This window comes from Salvelinus namaycush, chromosome 2 (assembly GCF_016432855.1).
Source record: "Salvelinus namaycush isolate Seneca chromosome 2, SaNama_1.0, whole genome shotgun sequence".
Taxonomy (NCBI): Eukaryota; Metazoa; Chordata; class Actinopteri; order Salmoniformes; family Salmonidae; genus Salvelinus; species Salvelinus namaycush.
Window position 1 is genome coordinate 68,079,151 of NC_052308.1, and position 17,919 is coordinate 68,097,069.

The window sequence follows — 17,919 nt, forward strand, 5'->3', positions numbered from 1 at the left end:
TGGTCTCTCCCATAGAGATACAGAACAACATACTATAATACTGTTAAATACACGAATGGAGTTCTCATTCTATTGCTATGGTCTCTCCCATAGAGATACAGAACAAAATACTATAATACTGTTAAATACACGAATGGAGTTCTCATTCTATTGCTATGGTCTCTCCCATAGAGATACAGAACAAAATACTATAATACTGTTAAATACATTATTTCTATGGTTCCTCTCACAGGATGAGTTTCGACGAGGGGAGACAGTGGAATAAATACAGTTTCACCATGTCTCCTCTGTTTGTGGACGGATTACTAGGGGAGCCGGGGGAGGAGACTCTCATCATGACGTAAGTCAACTTTATTTACCCAATTTTGAATGAGAGGGAGACCGGTAATGGGAAACTCCGAGCCGAAAAGGGGTGGATGCAGGATTCAAACTTTGGCCCAGAAGTGTACTGTATTGTCACGTTCTGACCATAGTTCTTTTGTATTTTCTTTGTTTTAGTGTGGTCAGGGCGTGAGTTGGGTGGGTTATCTATGTTTTGTGTTTCTATGTTGGGTTTGTCGTTTGGCCTGATATTGTTCTCAATCAGAGGCAGGTGTTTGTCATTGTCTCTGATTGGGAACCATATTTAGGTAGCCTGTTTTGTCTTTTGGTTTGTGGGTGTTTGTCTTCCGTGTCAGTGTTTGTCGCCACACGGTACTGTTTCGTTTGTTCACTTCGTTTATTGTTTTGTTCCAGTGTTCAGTTTTGTTTATTAAAAAGACATGAACACTTACCACGCCGCACCTTGGTCCGATCCTTCTACCACCACAGACGATCGTTACATGTATGTTGTCCGTATAGACTGCAGCGCTACCACTACACCACACAGTAAAATGAAATCCCATCTGATTGCAGATAAACAGTATGTTTGATATGTTAACATAGTGAATTGAGATTGAATGAACCGTAACCGTGTTAGATGTGTTGACGTTGTGTGCGAGGGTGGGAGTTTGCTCGTATCCAAACCCCTGGTAGTAACGGCAGCGCTCACTGCTCATTTTCCCTAACATGAATGGAATAGATCCCTCTCAAGGTTTAGCCTCACATCAAAACCATCTGTCTCGGGATTATGGTCACAGAGACATCAGTGGTGTTGGGAGACCGGCGACAGCAGAGCACTCCGTTTGAAGAACACGAGGAACATCATCAAAAATAAAATAGACTATGTCTGAAGGACCGAAGAGGAAAGAACGACTCTACAACTTCTTTCTGCATTATGTAGCAACATTGACTCAATAGTTTTAAGAAACACGGCATATTAAGTTTTCCGTCTTTTCGGTGACTTCTTTCGTTCTAGAATGACCCACTTAGCTATACTACATGAGATGATGCTGCTCGTATTGCACTTTTTGGTGTAAAACTTTGACGGCTGCTGCCTAAGGTTTCCCGTAGCCCTTACATCAGTGTTTTCTAACACCTGTCATCACCGTAACTGAGTGACGGACAGACAGTTGACTTTGTAGTCGGGCACGGCAACAGAAGGATAGGCCACAGCTGCTGAATCTGGGCGGGGGAAGGACAGAAGTGGGGCGAGAGAGAGATGAGGGGAGAGACAGACAGATGACGGGTGGGAAGGAAAGAAAGAGAGAGCAGGGAAGATGGAAGGAATTTATAGGATCAATGATTTTCTCTCTGTAGGCCCAGAGTGCTATACACTTCTCTGAACCAGCTGAGACAGGCATGACTGTGGGATATGATACTGTTAGGAGATTGTTGACAGCCTAATACAGCTGTTCTGCATCTCTGTGTATGGACACCTCATTATTTATCATTTTCTTATCAATTAATAATGATTTTACAGTTAGTGAGAGTTATGGACCAGCGCCTCAGTCCATTAATTGATGGATTGATTGTGATAAATGTGTTTGGTTAGCAGAGAGGAGGTCAATTCCAGTTAAACTCCTACCCAATTTTCTCTGAGAAGGAATGTTTTCTGAGACTTGTGAATGCTGTGGTGTCATAACCATGAATTTCGGCTGACACTTTGTTGAATCTGAGGGAAATACACATATTTAAGACATATCTCGTCTTGTAAAGTGATTCATTTGGATTCCATAGTATACATTCCATTAGTTGCCAAATGCCATTTCTCTGAAGCTTTTAGTAACAACTGTCCTGTTCGTCCAAGTCCAAGAAAGAAAATATGTTGACTTCACATTTTTACATTCCTCTAGCCAACTACTCCTAAGTATATTTTATTCAGCTCAGAAGTCTCTTGTCTTGACTGACGCCTCGGTCTGACAACTGAGGGACTTCCTATTATGGGTGCCGGACCCGACACTCCTTAGTTTGACTAGTGTTTTTCCCTCTGCCGCCACCTGTCCTTATAACCAGACTGTTTGCTAACTGACAACCAGATACCAGTGTACCTTTTCTGCTGCAGCTGTAAGGGTCTTTGCTGTTTGCAGGATCTTTGGCCACGTCAGTCACCGGTCCGAGTGGCAGCTGGTCAAGATTGACTTCAGGTCCATCTTCAACCGGAGATGTACAGAGGGGGATTACCAGACATGGCACCTACACAACCGGGTAATGGCACCTACATAACTCTGTCTGCAGAAGAACTGGCTTCACAGGCCTACCTCAGCCTGGTCATTTCAGCCTTGGATAGCTCCTGACATGTAGAACACTAACAACCCAACTCTGTGCTTTATGAGCAAACAACTTCCATTGCAAGAAGTTGTGAGCACTTTATATCTTGCACTTATCTCTATTTTGAAGTGTCACCCAAACATTTAAGATGGGGATAAAACTTGTAACTTACTCTGACTTCTTCAAAAAGATGTCTAACGTCAGGAAAATGTTATCACGTTAGAGCTGCAATATGTAACTTTTTGGGCGACCCGACCAAATTCAGTCATTCTCATTGAAAGCAATTCTAAGAAGTGGTAAATCTGTTCTGTGTGTCCTACTTCTATGCTTCCTGTTCATAAGTTTTGTTTTTGAGACTCACAATTTCGTACACCAGCTTCAAACAGTTTTGGTTACGGAAAATAGATTTCACAATGGTTTAGATATTACAATGATTCTCTACACTATACTTGTCACACACTGAAATTAGGCAAACTATTTGAATTTTAGCAACCAGGAAACAGCGGAGCAATTTCTGCATAATGCGTCTTTAACCTGCATTCTTTTGTCACTTAGCAGACTCTCTTATCCAGGTTAAGTGCCTTGCTCAAACTCGGTAGATTTCTTTTCACCTAGTCGTCTCGGGGATTCGAACCAGCGCCCTCTTGGTTACTGGCTCAGCGCACTTAACCGCTAGGCTACATGCTGCCCCAACTGCTACTATGTGTGTTCTGGGGCCATTCCCACAAACCTCCATCTCTTATCATTTACTTGACAGAGAGGTCTAGATAGACCGAGACCCTTGATAGAGTGAAAAACAGTTTTGGCATGCAGTGTACTTGCTTGATCACTCCCTTACCTCCACCCTCTGCTTTGCGTTGAGCTCTTGAGTGTGCGCTGGACAGGTGCCGGGCGTTCGTCTCCCTCAGGCCCAAAAGCACTTAGGCATACTCCCTTTAATTCTTGCTGATGTATATGCATGTCTCTACAACTCTCTTTATAAAACACTGCATACGTTTGAGCCAGAGCGAATGCTCCACCTCAAGCCTAGACAGACCCAGAGTGAAACATAAGGATGAGACGGAGAGTGCTTCTTTATTCTGGCCAAGCTACCATAATTGACTCAGACAGCTATATAATTGGGCTGGCCCTAACGATCAAAACATATAGCCATGGAAGTGGACAACAGTCCAATTCAATTATTGAGGTAAACATTGAAGAACAGATTGGGAACTGGCCCAAAGGAAAGGCTGTGGTGTGTGTTTTTTTTTTTTTTAAAGCAACAGTCTGTGTCAGGGTAAGGTGTTGAAATAGCAGATTGTGTCCAAATGGTCTTAAAGCCACAATCAGGCCATTTGTGTTATCACGTTGAGAGAGAGCGAACTAACTCTGCCTCTGAGGGGTATACTCCTCTAGCCTCCTGTTAAACCACCTGACTCCACATTCAGTGTATTTGCTGTCATAGTCCAAATTCATATGTATGTAATCTACGTAGGTATCGCTATTTGAAACGAGAGAGACACCAACGCTGCCTCTGAATGGTACACTCCTCTAGCCTCCTGTTAAACCACCTGACTCTACGAGAGAGAATGGCAGAACTACTGTTTTACCCCTAAAAAAAACACATTTTGATTCATCCAGCACGGCCCTATGTACCAAAACGAAAAATCTACATGTTTTTCCGAAACTAAGTCAAGCGAGCTGTAACAGCTTGGGTCTAGGATACATGAGAGAGAGAAGTGTTTTTAAGTTTAGCATCGCTTACCGCTAGCACACCACACAACATGAGCCTCAGTGGGCAGTGATGCAAAATAAGCCCATGTAAAGGGAAAAGCAACGGCATGCCTTTTCACACACAGTATGATACAGGCATGGTTCACCGCACTGCAGTAAATTATGTATGGCGATGGGGTGAAATGTAACAAAAGCCTTTTTCTCCCAAATACATTTTAAACCCGGAAAATATATCCACAGGGCGAGCCGTGCATCATGGGAGTGAAAAGAATCTACAGGAAGTTGAAGCCCATAGCCAGGTGCGTTATGGGTAAGACATACTCGGTCACGATGACCTCGGCGCCCTGCGACTGCACAGAGGCCGACTTTGAGTGGTGAGTAGACAGATGGGTCCCGCTTCACATTAAGTATCCCTAAATTATGCAGAAGTAGGTACAGTGTAAATACAATGTAAGTAAACTGGCACACAATACACATAGTAAACATTACACAAGTTAACGGTTTACTTGAGTGGAATAGTACTGGAATAGATCAACTAACCGGAACTGGCTGATGGTACTTGAGGAGAGACTCCAACACACTACTCGACCACAAACACATCTAGCGTTACAACTTCTGCCTAAGCCGCCCTATCAATATACCACTGGCATATGGAGTGGAGGATGAAAAAAAGAAGCCTGGAAGCGAAGGATGAAAAGATAAGGGATCACCGTCATGGTGAAGCTCACTCCAGATTAGAATTGCAGAGACTTAGCTTCTGGATTCTCTTGGAGGCTTCCCCGGCTAAGTGGAATGCAGTCAACTGCACCACTCCAAGCTGTGTGTGTGTCGAAGAATGAAGGAAAAAGCGCAGAGAGAGAGGAGGGTTGACAGGATCCAAGTTTGCATGGGGATAGGAAGTGGGATAGGGAAGTGTGTGTGTGTGTTTCTCCTTGAATGTCACCATACGTTTAAGAAACCAACTCTGTCACTGCTTGTGTGGTTTTCAGCTCTTGCCAGTGACTCTGTTCATCAACGACGCATTTCCAAAGCATATTTGCTACAAACTTCACAATCCATTTCTTTTAATTATCTATCAGTATTATTAATGTTGCTTTTGTTAATTCCCAAATCCATGGGCCCCTTGAGTGAGGCGGTGAACTTGGAATGAGTTTTAGTAAGAGACAATTAATCATCGGGCTTAATAGTGTTCATTAACTATCACAACACTTCTGCATCTCTGTGCATGTCGGCCTAATTGGGCCAATTTGTTCCTATCATTTTGAGGACGCGCGTGCTGGCAACGTTGCCTTTTAATGATAGGACAAACAAACCAGAGACCTGTTTAAAAAATGTACAAATAAAATAGAGTTTTTGTCAAATCAGTTTGTTTGAGATGTGTTTTCAGGCCCCAGTGCAGAGTCCCACCCCAAACCCTCAAAGACAATTCCTCTGTCACATAAATCAAATGTATCAAAACCAACTTTGTAGAATTTCACTTGACTGTGTTAATGCTATTATTGTAGCATAAACAACTTTGGCTGGGTTTGAAAAACTAAAAATACAATCATATTATTACAACATTTCTGTAAAATCAATAAGTGCCAGTGAAATTCTTCAATTATTTTCACTCCAGGGTCACCAGTATGAGTCAGGAATTGAATCACTTATAAAAGTTTACTGCGTAGCATTTCACTCGACTGTTTATTTTGGTATGATCCAAACATTACAGTGACTATGGCTACGAGAGGCGGAGTGACGGCAAGTGCACCCCCGCCTTTTGGTTCCTCCCATCGTCCATGTCTAGAAGCTGTACCACAGGGACTACTTTCATCAACAGCACTGGGTAAGCAGATATTCCCCAGGACTCTCATTAGCCTCTTACAGATGTTGGATCTTAATTTGATCACCCTGTTGAAGGAGAACTTTCCTACAATGCAGGAAATGCACAATTTGTAGTGTATTTGAGGTTTAAAAAGGCTTCTGAAGTTTAGCATTTTCCCTTACAAAAAAATTATCAAACCTTACAAAAATGTTCAGTAGCCCTTTCTTGCCATCAATGACCAAAGTAGCTGTTTTTGGTGGAATTTTTCATAAAAACATCTAAAATCCGGTGTTTCTATGTCAAACAGTTTTGGTATAGTTCAGTCTCCTGTGATGTGTATATAAAGAGTAATTTTGGGATGAAAACTAAAAATTGAATACATTTCAACTCTATATCTGACATGTGTACATGTGTCTTCTTTTTTTAAGCCCATAACCACGTGTGTGAGTTGTATACTCTTTTTTTCAAAGTAGATTTGTTTAAGACTACCAAGAATCACACCGTGTGACCCTGATTTAGCCCACTGCAGTAAAAGGTTATTTTCTGCCTCAAATTAAGTTCCTACATCTGTATGTACACTCATTCACTATTTAATTAAAACTGACCGCGAAGGTACACTTGGAATAAGGATATTTCAAATGACAGGACTTTATTGTAAGAGAATGTGTTCTCAATAGCTAACCTGCCAACCTGCTAAGGTCGTCCTTCTCTATGCATATGTATCCATCAGCAAAGCCTCTAACCGCAGTTGTGACCTATGTACATTCAGCTACAGGAAGGTTGTGTCCAATAACTGCACAGCGGGCGTGATAGCAGAGTACACGGCCAGGAGGCAGCACTGTCCTACCCAGGCCCCCAAAGGCCTGCACCTCGTCACCAGTGAAGGAAAGCTGACAGCTACGCTGGGCACCAATGTCACCTTCCTGGTGTTTCTTGAAGAGGTGAGTGTTTTGATCCTAAGGAGCAAAACAGTAACTGGCTCCCTGTTCATTCAGACCGGGCGCTGACTTTAACTCAGTATTGTAAAATGTATGTCAACTCTCCACTTCTGTAATAGCAACAAAATACTCTCTATTATATTACTATGCCATTACATCTTCATATAAAGTGTTAGCAAATAACATGTTCATGGAAATGTTATTTCAAACATACCTACAGTAGCTACTGTAAGAATACCGTTCTCTTTCTTCGATCGTTGATGACTGTTACCTCCTGTATAGGGCGACGGAGCCAGGACCAGCATCATGGTGGACTTCGGGGACGGTCACGCTCTGACCTACTCCAACGTGAGCTCCATAGAGGATGGGGTCAAGCACGTCTACAAGGCTGTGGGGATCTACCGTGTGACCGCTACAGGAGAGAACAGCCTGGGGTCGGAGAGCGTGGTGCTGTACCTCCACGTCACATGTGAGTCTGTCTCTCTCACTGTGGGTTCACCAAGTCATGGTCTTCAACCGCCATACTTCATGTTTGGTCTTCAACCTTTAACATGTGAGTGTAGTTTTATCTCTTCTCGTACCTTACCTTATGTCAGTGTAGCCCGTAATCTACAGACATATGAGTGAGGTAGTTATACAATTCTGACACACAAAATTGTTCCTTTGCAGACTTTTACTTGCGTAGAACAGTGTTTCCCAACCCTGGTCCTCGAGTACCCCCAACAGTACACATTTGTATTGTAGTCCTGGACAAGCACACCTCATTCAACTCATTGAGGGCTTGATGATTAGTTGACAAGTTGAATCAGCTGTGCTTGTCCAAGGTTACAATAAAAATATATACTGTTTGGGGTACCTCGAGGACCAGGTTTGGGAAACACTGGCATAGAACGTTATATTTGTTATCTGTTTGTGTAATATGCATGTCATGATCCGACATCAGTGGAGATGAAGGTAGCCTAAATCCATTACAATTCCAGTCAAGCCGAAGCCCTTTTCTCTATATAATACCCCTTCAGGGTACCCCCACTCTAACTCTAACATGCAAGTCATTCCCGTCTTCTCTGTGATGATGGGGCTGACCACCACTGGTGGTTTCATGGGTGACAGATGTAACGTAGTTGACTTATTGATCAGGGAGCTGTGGGACCTTGCAATCTGTCGATCTTGATGTGCCAGCCGTTACAAATGGGACCAGCCAGGACCCAGGAGTGCCAGGGATGAAAAATAACACACAGATGGCGACCACAACGTCCCAGAATGGACCAGATCCTCTGAATGCAGCTCACTTTTTTTAATGTGCCTTCAATTCATAAGGGGCCCATAGACGGATACTCTGAAGATTTCTGCTTACCTTTATTTAATTTGAGGCCACAAAAGTTTAACGAGTCAATCGGTTCACTGTAATATGTATTTTTTGTGCCTTCATTTCATATCATAAGGGGCTACAAACTTACTTTGTGGATTCAGTCAGTTCACTGTGATGCATTTTTAGGGCAGATCATTTTGAATGCAACTTTATCCATTTCATTAGAGGCCCCAAAACATTGTGGAGTCAGTCTCAGTGGGTTCACTGTCGTGTATTTTTGTGACTGAGTAGGTCAGCTGGAGTATATCCATCTCTCCGCTCCCTTTGTGGTGGTGAAGAGTAAGGAAGTCAACCTCACCGCTGTGCTGTGGCCTAGCCAAGTGGGAACAGTCACCTACATCTGGTGGTTCGGAAATAACACTGAGGTAAGATAAGATACTTCAATACTGCTGGGACTTGTAGTTTTATTGTATGCTCATCCTTCACACTGTAAGATAAAGTGATGTGAAGAAGGATTTGTGCCAGATTTACAAATTAGAGCAGTATTTGTCTGACTTAATTCAGAATTTGTTTTTTTTGGTTGGGCAATGAGTTTAGCTACTAATGCAGCTGCTAGCTACTCTAGTACATGAGGAAATTATCCAGAATTAGCATGTCAGAGCCATTTCAAGAACAAATGGAGATCCAAGTAACGACAGAGAGAACTGCTGGTGTCTCATGGAACTCTCCCCGGACAGTTCTATGTAGCACAGCTGCGATCATGGTTCCTTGAGGGGTGATGTGGGTTGTGTTTATGTCTGTGGCTGCCTGCCTGCCTCCCGGCTGACACCTCTGTAGTGTAAATAGTGCCTGTGTGAGATGTTAACAAGGTTGATAAGGGCCTCCCATGGGAACCTCCTTGCTCTCTCGCTCTTCCCTTTTCTCGCTCGCTCCCTCTCTCTCTTTCTTTCTCTCTCTTTTTCTTTCTCTTTGCAGCCGATAATCACCCTGGAAGGGAGCGTGGCGTGCACGTTCTCCCGGGAAGGCGTCAACACTGTCACCGTGCAGGTGTCCGCTGGGAACGCCATCCTGCAGGACCGGAAAACCATCGCTGTCCACGGTGAGCAGTGAGCTGTTTTTTTGTTTGTTTTGTATTGTAAACAGCCAGACAGCCATGTATACTGCTAGAGGTTGGTTTCTAGTTGACTTTGTAGATTTTAATGCACTGGAGGTTGGCTAGTAAGTATGATTTTAAAGTAGCTATTTAGAAGTAGTTTAAAAGTAATTGTTAACTACTCATTCATTTGACACATTCATTATTTCAGACAATAGGGCAGAAATAGAAAAGCATCGTCATCAGCTGATCGTCATATAGTTGTTTCTCTGTGCAGAATATTTCAGGTCACATCTACTAGCCTTCTCATCTAACCTGGATGACCACAACCCCGACGTGGCCGAATGGAGACTGGACGTCAGCAGAGTCATCAAGAACTCCATGGTCAAAGTGAGTGGTCCTTGTATCTAACTGTATGTTACATACGTACACTCACACACACAGAGTATATACCGAGCAGAAATATAAACGCAACATGCAACAATTTCAACGATTTTACTGAGTTACAGTTCATATAAGGAAATCAGTCAATTCAAATTAATTCATTAGGCCCTATTCTATGGATTTCACATGACTGGGCAGCGGCACAGTCATGGGTGGGGCTGGGAGGGCGTAGGCCCACCCACTTGGGAGCCAGGCCCAGCCAATCACAAATACCCCCCCCCCCCCCCCCCACCACCTCAAACGATCCCGCAGGTAAAGAAGCCAGGTGTGGTAGTCCTGGGCTGTCGTGGTTACATGTGGTCTACGTGAGGCCAGTTGGACGTACTGCCTAAATCTCTAATGGAGGCAGCTTCTGGTAGAGATATGAAAATTATCTGGCAACAGCTCTGGTGGACTTTCCTGCAGTCAGCATGCCAATTGCACACCTGTCAGGTGGATTGATTATTGTGGCAAGGAGCACTAACAGGGATGTAAACAAATGTGTACACAACATTTGAGAGAAATAAGCGTTTTGTGCATATGGAAAATGTCTGGGATTTTTTTTTTTCAGCTCATGAAACGCTTTGTTTATCAACACTTTAGCGTTTATTTTGTTTCAGTGTTTTTAGTCTGTGGCCCACTTTACAATACATTCCCTGTGACCTCAGGTCGTGACTGAGATGAATCCACATTTTATGATAACTGGCAAGGGAAAATTACTTCAAGTAAATTCTAAATTGCTGTTGCACTCCCTTCCTTGTCACATTGAACTATGGAATTGCTGGTCGCCTGTGAGTTCAGGGTCGTATTTGTGGAGGCCATACATGTACAAATAAATCTCACTGAATGTCTGATTGTCATGGTTTAGTGAATTTAGGCCCAGCTGGACTGTAGCTCCGAATTTAATCAACCGTCAGTGTGAGGGACATGCACTGCATGAACAAACGTATGTGGACACCTTCTCTCCGAACGTCACATTCCAAAATCATGGGGATTAATGTGGAGTTGGTCCCCTCTTTGCTGCCATAACAGCCTCCACTCTTCTGGGAAGGCTATCCACTAGATGTAGGAACATTGCTGCGGGGACTTGCTTCCATTCAGCCACAAGAGCATTAGTGAGGTCTATGGTGGAAATTCTAACCAAGTGAGAGAGACTTTGTCATTTCTTCAAACAATCATCTTTATTTAATATCAATTAATTATTTCAATAATGAAGCTGGTTGACCCACACTCTTGATCGTTGGACCGAGAGCTCAACAATACTTTAAAAAAACAGAGGCCCCATATAGCAGACCTAAAAATGCTTAGTCATGGCTGGTTCCACCCCTCCCATGCAGATTGGGGCATCATAAGCCACCTTGGGTCCATCTTGTGGTTATGTGCACCGGGTGTTGTTTACCCCTACCTGGCTTAGTTTCTCAGAAACAAAGAGGATTAGGACAAATAGGGGTTTGCTCTACTCCGTCCAGGCTATCTCAGGTCACCCTATGTCCTTGAGTAAACTCACAGACCAGCTGCAGGGAGCTAGAGGAGAACCATCTCTTTACAAAAGCACAGCATTAGTAGTTATGAAAATCTCTTACTATTTGTTAAGCATATAATTGTTAACTATTAATATTAAAACAAAGCAGGTAAATACGTAATTTTTCTCTCACAGGTCGGGCACTGATGTTGGCCTGGCTCACAGTCGGCGTTCCAATTCATCCCAAAGGTGTTCGACGTGGTTGAGGTCAGGGCTCTGTGCAGGCCAGTCAAGTTCTTTCACATCGACAAACCATTTCTATATGGACCTCGCTTTGTGCACGTGGGCATTGTCATGCTGAAACAGGAAAAGGCCTTCCCCAAACTGTTGCCACAAAGTTGGAAGCACAGAATCGTCTAGAATGTCATTATATGCTCTAGCATTACGTTTTCCCTTCTCTGGAACTAAGGGGCCTAGCCCGAACCATGAAAAACAGCCCTGGACCATTATGCCTCCTCCACCAAACTTTAGAGTTGGCACTATGCATTGGGGCACGTAGCATTCTCCTGGCATCCACCAAACCCGGAGTCGTCTGTCGGATTGCCAGATGGTGAAGTGTGATTCATCACTCCAGAGAACGCTTTTCCACTGTGTTGGGACAGTAACCGAGTCCAATGGCAGCAAGCTTTACACCACTCCAGCCGACGCTTGGCATTGCGAATGGTGATCTTAGGCTTGTGTGCGGCTGCTCGGCCATGGAAACCCATTTCACGAAGCTCCTGACAAACAGTTCTTGTGCTGACGTTGCTTCCAGAGGCAGTTTTGAACTCGGTAGTGAGCTACGTGCTTCAGCACTCGCCTGTCCTGTTCTGTGAGCTTGTGTGGCCTACCACTTCGCGGCTGAGCCGTTGTTGCTCCAAGATGTTTCCACTTAACAATAACAGCACTTACAGTTGACCGGGGCAGCTCTAGCAGGACAGAAATGTGACGAACTGACTTGTAGGAAAGGTGGGATCCTTTGACGGTGCCACGTTGAAAGTCACTGAGCTCTTCAGAAAGGCCGTTCTACTGCCATTGCTTGTTTATGGAGATTGCATTGCTGTATGCTCAATTTTATACACCTGTCAGCAACAAGTGTGGCTGAAATAGCCTAGTCCACTAATTTGAAGGGGTGTCCACATACTTTTTTATATACAGTTGAAGTCGGAAGTTTACATAAACCTTAGCCAAATACATTTAAACTCAGTTTTTCACAATTCCTGACATTTAATCCTAGTAAAAAAAGTCCCTGTCTTAGGTCAGTTAGGATCACCACTTGATTTTAAGAATGTGAAATGTCAGAATAATAGTAGAGATTTATTTCAGCTTTTATTTCTTTAATCACATTCCCAGTAGGTCAGAAGTTTACATACACTCAATTAGTATTTGGTAGCATTGCCTTTAAGTTCTTTAACTTGGGTCTAACGTTTCGGGTAGCCTTCCATAAGCTTCCCACAATAAATTGGGTGAATTTTGGCCCATTGCTCCTGACAGAGCTGGTGTAATGGAGTCAGGTTTGTAGGCCTCCTTGCTCACACACGCCTTTTCAGTTCTGCCCACAAATGTTCTATAGGATTGAGGTCAGGGCTTTGTGATGGCCACTCCAATACCTTGACTTTGTTGTCCTTAAGCCATTTTCCACAACTTTGGAAGTATGCTTGGGGTCATTGTCCATTTGGAAGGCCCATTTGCGACCAAGCTTTAACCCCCTGACTGATGTCTTGAGATGTTGCTTCAATCTATCCACATAACTTTCCTGCTTCATGATGCCATCTATTTTGTGAAGTGCACCAGCAAAGCACCCCCACAACATGATGCTGCCACCCCCGTGCTTCACGGTTGGGATGGTGTTCTTCGGCTTGCAAGTCTCCCCTTTTTTCCTCCAAACATAACGACGGTCATTATGGCCAAACAGTTCTAGTTTTGTTTCATCAGACCAGAGGAGCGGCCTCTGTTGTTCTGGGATTGATTTGCACTTTTCGCACAAAAAGACGTTCATCTCTAGGAGACAGAACACGTCTCCTTCCTGAGCGGTATGTCGGCTGCGTGGTCCCATGTTGTTTATACTTGCGTACTATTGTTTGTACAGATGAACGTGGTACCTTCAGGCATTTTGGAAATTGCTCCAAAGGATGAACCAGACTTGTGGAGGTCTACAATTTGTTTTCTCAGGTCTTGGCTAATTTCTTTTGATTTTCCCATGATGTCAAGCAAAGAGGCACTGAGTTTGAAGGTAGGCCGTGAAATACATCCACAGGTACACATCGAATTGACTCAAATTATGCCAATTAGCTTATCAGAAGCTTCTAAAGCCGTGACACCATTTTCTGGAATGTTCCAAGCTGTTTAAAGGCACAGTCAACTTAGTGTATGTAAACTTCTGACCCACTGGATTTGTGATACAGTGAATTTTAAGTGAAATAATCTGTCTGTAAACAATTGTTGGAAAAATTACTTGGAAAAATTAATGTAGATGTCCTAATCGACTTGCCAAAACGATAGTTTGTTAACAAGAAATTTGTGGAGTGGTTGAAAAACGAGTTTTAATGACTCCAACCTAAGTGTATGTAAACTTCCGACTTCAACTGTATAATGTACTTCAAATCCACACATGACATGTTGGATAGACATTGTAGTATCCACAAAATGTATTGAATTGCTCATACTCTTCAGTATATTTGAGAACGGAAATCAAACCATATTTGATACAAACAGCTCAGGACCTGAGTAGTATAATAATTTCAGATCTAAGTCTCATTGATGTTAGTAATAATGCATCACAGTGAGTTTCACAGCAATGTATCACAGTCACACTAATTATGATCATACAGACAATTCCTATTTTTCGATGCCACTGCTTTCCAAGTTGTGACATGAAAAGCAATCCAGTCTGGTCCTCTTTCTGTTCTTCCTCCCTTTCCTCTTCTTCCTCCATCTTCCTATTCCCCCTCTCCCTCTCCATCTCCCTCTTCCTCCTCCTCTCCATCTTCATCTTCCTCTCCCTCTCCATCTCCCTCCTCTTCTTCCATCTTCCTCGTCTCTCTCTCCATCTCCCGCTTCCTCTTTTCCCCTTCCTCTCCAAACTCCCCATCCTACCCCTCTCCCTTCTCATCTCTCTCTTCTTTCTCTCCCTCCTCCTCATCTTTCTCTAGGCCACAGGGGTGAGCCCGGAGCTGCTCCTTGTCACCGTCCTACCAGGGTTGCCCACGGCAGCAGAGTTTTTCCTCCTGCCAGACAAAGAGTTAACGGAGGGCAAGCCAGAGAAGAACTCAGCTCATTTAGACCAGGTATGATTGATTCAATTACAGGCGTTTTCTGTGTTATTCAAAAAACATGATATAAAGGTTTATTCATGCTTGTAACAGGTTAAAAAAACATATCTGTCAGTGTTACCTGTCAGTTAACTATTAGCAAAATGGGTATCTGACAACTAGGTTTTCATAATTTCCATAAGTAAACCATAAAATTGAATACATTAAGTTCCTATATTGATTCATGCCAGATGTTTGAGTGGGAGTAGGAGCATACTTTTTATGTGTTAATTTGACAAATACTTATCACTGAATGACATTTGGAGCTATATTTTAGGGGGATATTACTCTGCTTGTTGGATGTTTGGGTTTGACAGCTAAGCACTTGTTTTCTTGCACCAACATGTTCGCCATCTGTTGATTTCCTTGTTATTCCATTTGGCATAATTTAGAGGTTTCCACTGAACTAAACATGAGTAGGCTTAGAAATATTCCCTTTTCTAACATTCTTCACTAACACATAGCTGTGTTGGTCTATACTGCTACATGGTCTGAAAACAGAATTGCAACGTATTTGTATGGCTTTTAAGGCTTCATATTTTCTCCAGTAGATGTCAATATTGTCCACATGGGCTTACACACGCACACGCACACACACACGCACACACACACTCTGCAGAATATCAACTAGCCTCATCAATAAGTGTGACAAGCTTTTAAAAGCCATCACTGCGGACAACTTTACTGTAGAATACCCCGAGTCATCTCTATGTGAGAGGGCGGGGGTTGCAGTCTTTCACAGGAATAAACCCAGACAAAGATAGTGTCTCTGCTGAAACTGGCCACAGAATCACCAGCAGGTATCAAGATGTACTGAATTAGCTCCAAGGCCCATATAATAGATCATGGATGATCATTAAAAAGATGTGAGTAGAATAGAACCAGGAAGAAATTAATTGTATCCCCCCCCCTCAAATCTGCCTGGCTATGGCAAGACCCTTCTCACTCAGGCCCCAGCAATACATCTTTATTCAAGGCTTGCATCTTGAAAGTGTAATGTGCGGTTGTGCTTATTAGAATGTATAATAGATTTAGTGAACCCGATACACAGTGAGGAAAAAGTAATTATTCATAGCTATAGTCTAATTTTAAACTTGGTAAGAAATATAAAAGCGGGAAGGAATGTGAAGGACTGGGAGAAACTACTCATATCACAATTAATTTGGTAAATGAGGCAGATAAAATTAATGAAGCCGAGCAAAGAAATAAGATGGATTCCGCAGGGAAAAGGGAATTTGTTTAGCCGGGGTCTTTCTATGCATGACCTGCATATATATTCTCTGTTTTAGTCTTTGGCCTGAATGCAAAGTAAAAAGGATACAACTTTGTTAAATGACATATCTGACATAATGTGTTACAGTTTAGATTTATAATGGTACAAATCATCATTTGTGTGATTTGATATCACATGGACGGTATAGTTCAGGGGACTATGTCCGGACTAAATTGGAAGCATCATGAAATGGAACACTGTATTCCAGCTGTAGCCTCAAGGTCAGGGTGATATGTCTGATTTATGTCCAAACTGCACGTTCTCTGTGCAGAAGGTTACTTGTCGCTCTAAAAACCGTAGTAAAAGCAAGGTTTTTCATCAAATAGGCCCTGCATTATGTATTACAGTGGCGAGAACCTGCATGGATTCATCCATAGATATTTCACTTTAAATGGGTTTCTGGGTGGAGGGAGCGTGCAGTGAGCCGTGGGGGTGTGTAGTATCAGTGAGTCGTGGTGGGTATCAGTAAGTATGTGGTGGAAAGATCTGCCCAGCATGGTATGCATGAGAAGAAACTCGTTCTGAAACGAACCAGTAATATGACTAGAGTAGTTATACTATTTAATGATACTGCTAGATGTCTCTTATACTGTATGGTGAAGTGTATTGAGATGATTTATGCAGTTTAGATACAGTTGGAGTTGATTTAGTGTTGATCTATAGACCAGCGGTCAAGAGCGTTGGGACAGTAACCGAATGGTTGCTGGTTTGAATCGCCGATAAGTGAACATCTGTTAATCAGTCACATGCGCCGAATACAACAAGTGTAGACCTTACCGTGAAATGCTTACTTACAAGCCCTTAACCATCAATGAATGCAGTTCAAGAAAGAGTTAAGAAAATATTTACCAAATAAACTAAAGTACAAAATAATAATAATGAGGCTAATAACGATACAGTGGGTTAGTCTAAGGTAATTTGTACATGTAGGTAGAGTGACTATGCATAGATAATAAACAGCGAGTAGCAGCAGTGTAAAAACAAATGGAGGGGGGGTCAATGTAAATAGTCCGGTGACCATTTGATTAATTGTTCAGCAGTCTTATGGCTTGGAAGTAGAAGCTGTTAAGGAGCCTTTTGGTCTTAAACTTGGTGCTCTGGTACCGCTAGCCGTGTGGTAGCAGAGAAAACAGTCTTTGACTTGGGGGACTGGAATCTCTGACAATGTTTTGGGATTTTCTCTGACACGCCTAGTATATAGGTCCTGGATGGCAGGAAGCTTGGCCCCAGTGATGTACTGGGCCGTACGCACTACCCTCTGTAGCGCCTTACGGTCAGATGCCGAGCAGTTGTCATACCAGGAGGTGATGCAACGTGTCAGGATGCTCTCGATGGTGCAGCTATATAACTTTTTGAGGATCTGGGGACCCATGCCAAATCTTTTCAGTCTCCTGAGGGGGGAAAAGGTTTTGTCGTGCCCTGTCTTGGTGTGTTTGGACCATGATAGTTCGTTGGTGATGTGGACACCAAGGAACTTGAAACTCTCGACCCGCTCCACTACAGCCCCGCCGATGTTAACGGGGACCTATTCGGCCCGCGTTTTCCTGTTGTCCATGATCAGCTCCTTTTGTCTTGCTCACAAATATATGAGAAATATATTTCCCTCACTAACTTTAAACATCAGCTATCTGAGCAGCTAACCGGTCGCTGCAGCTGTACATAGCCCATCTGTAAATAGCCCATCCAATCTACCTACCTCATCCCCATATTGTTTTTAATTACTTTTCTGCTCTTTTGCACCGCAGTATTTCTACTTGCACATCATCATCTGCACATCTGTCACTCCAGTGTTAATTTGCTAAATTGTAATTACTTCGCTACTATGGCCTATTTATTGTCTTACCTCCTCACGCTATTTGCACACACTGTATATATACTTTCTTTTTTCTATTGTGTTATTGACTGTACGTTTGTTTATTCCATGTG

The 17,919-nt window shown here is 42.9% G+C and overlaps 1 protein-coding gene across 1 annotated transcript in view; it reads left to right on the plus strand.

Annotated features, from left to right (window-relative positions):
• LOC120023098 (VPS10 domain-containing receptor SorCS1-like) overlaps positions 1 to 17,919 on the plus strand; it is a gene marked incomplete at its 3' end in the record, with an annotated part of 162,957 nt that overhangs the window by 142,555 nt on the left and 2,483 nt on the right. Inside the window, exons 14-23 of the mRNA XM_038967072.1 lie at positions 233 to 340; positions 2,448 to 2,565; positions 4,582 to 4,715; positions 6,053 to 6,166; positions 6,915 to 7,086; positions 7,366 to 7,552; positions 8,684 to 8,817; positions 9,368 to 9,491; positions 9,763 to 9,875; positions 14,562 to 14,696. Of these exons, the coding sequence (XP_038823000.1) occupies positions 233 to 340; positions 2,448 to 2,565; positions 4,582 to 4,715; positions 6,053 to 6,166; positions 6,915 to 7,086; positions 7,366 to 7,552; positions 8,684 to 8,817; positions 9,368 to 9,491; positions 9,763 to 9,875; positions 14,562 to 14,696 (1,339 nt within the window). The remainder of the gene's footprint in view (positions 1 to 232; positions 341 to 2,447; positions 2,566 to 4,581; positions 4,716 to 6,052; positions 6,167 to 6,914; positions 7,087 to 7,365; positions 7,553 to 8,683; positions 8,818 to 9,367; positions 9,492 to 9,762; positions 9,876 to 14,561; positions 14,697 to 17,919) is intronic.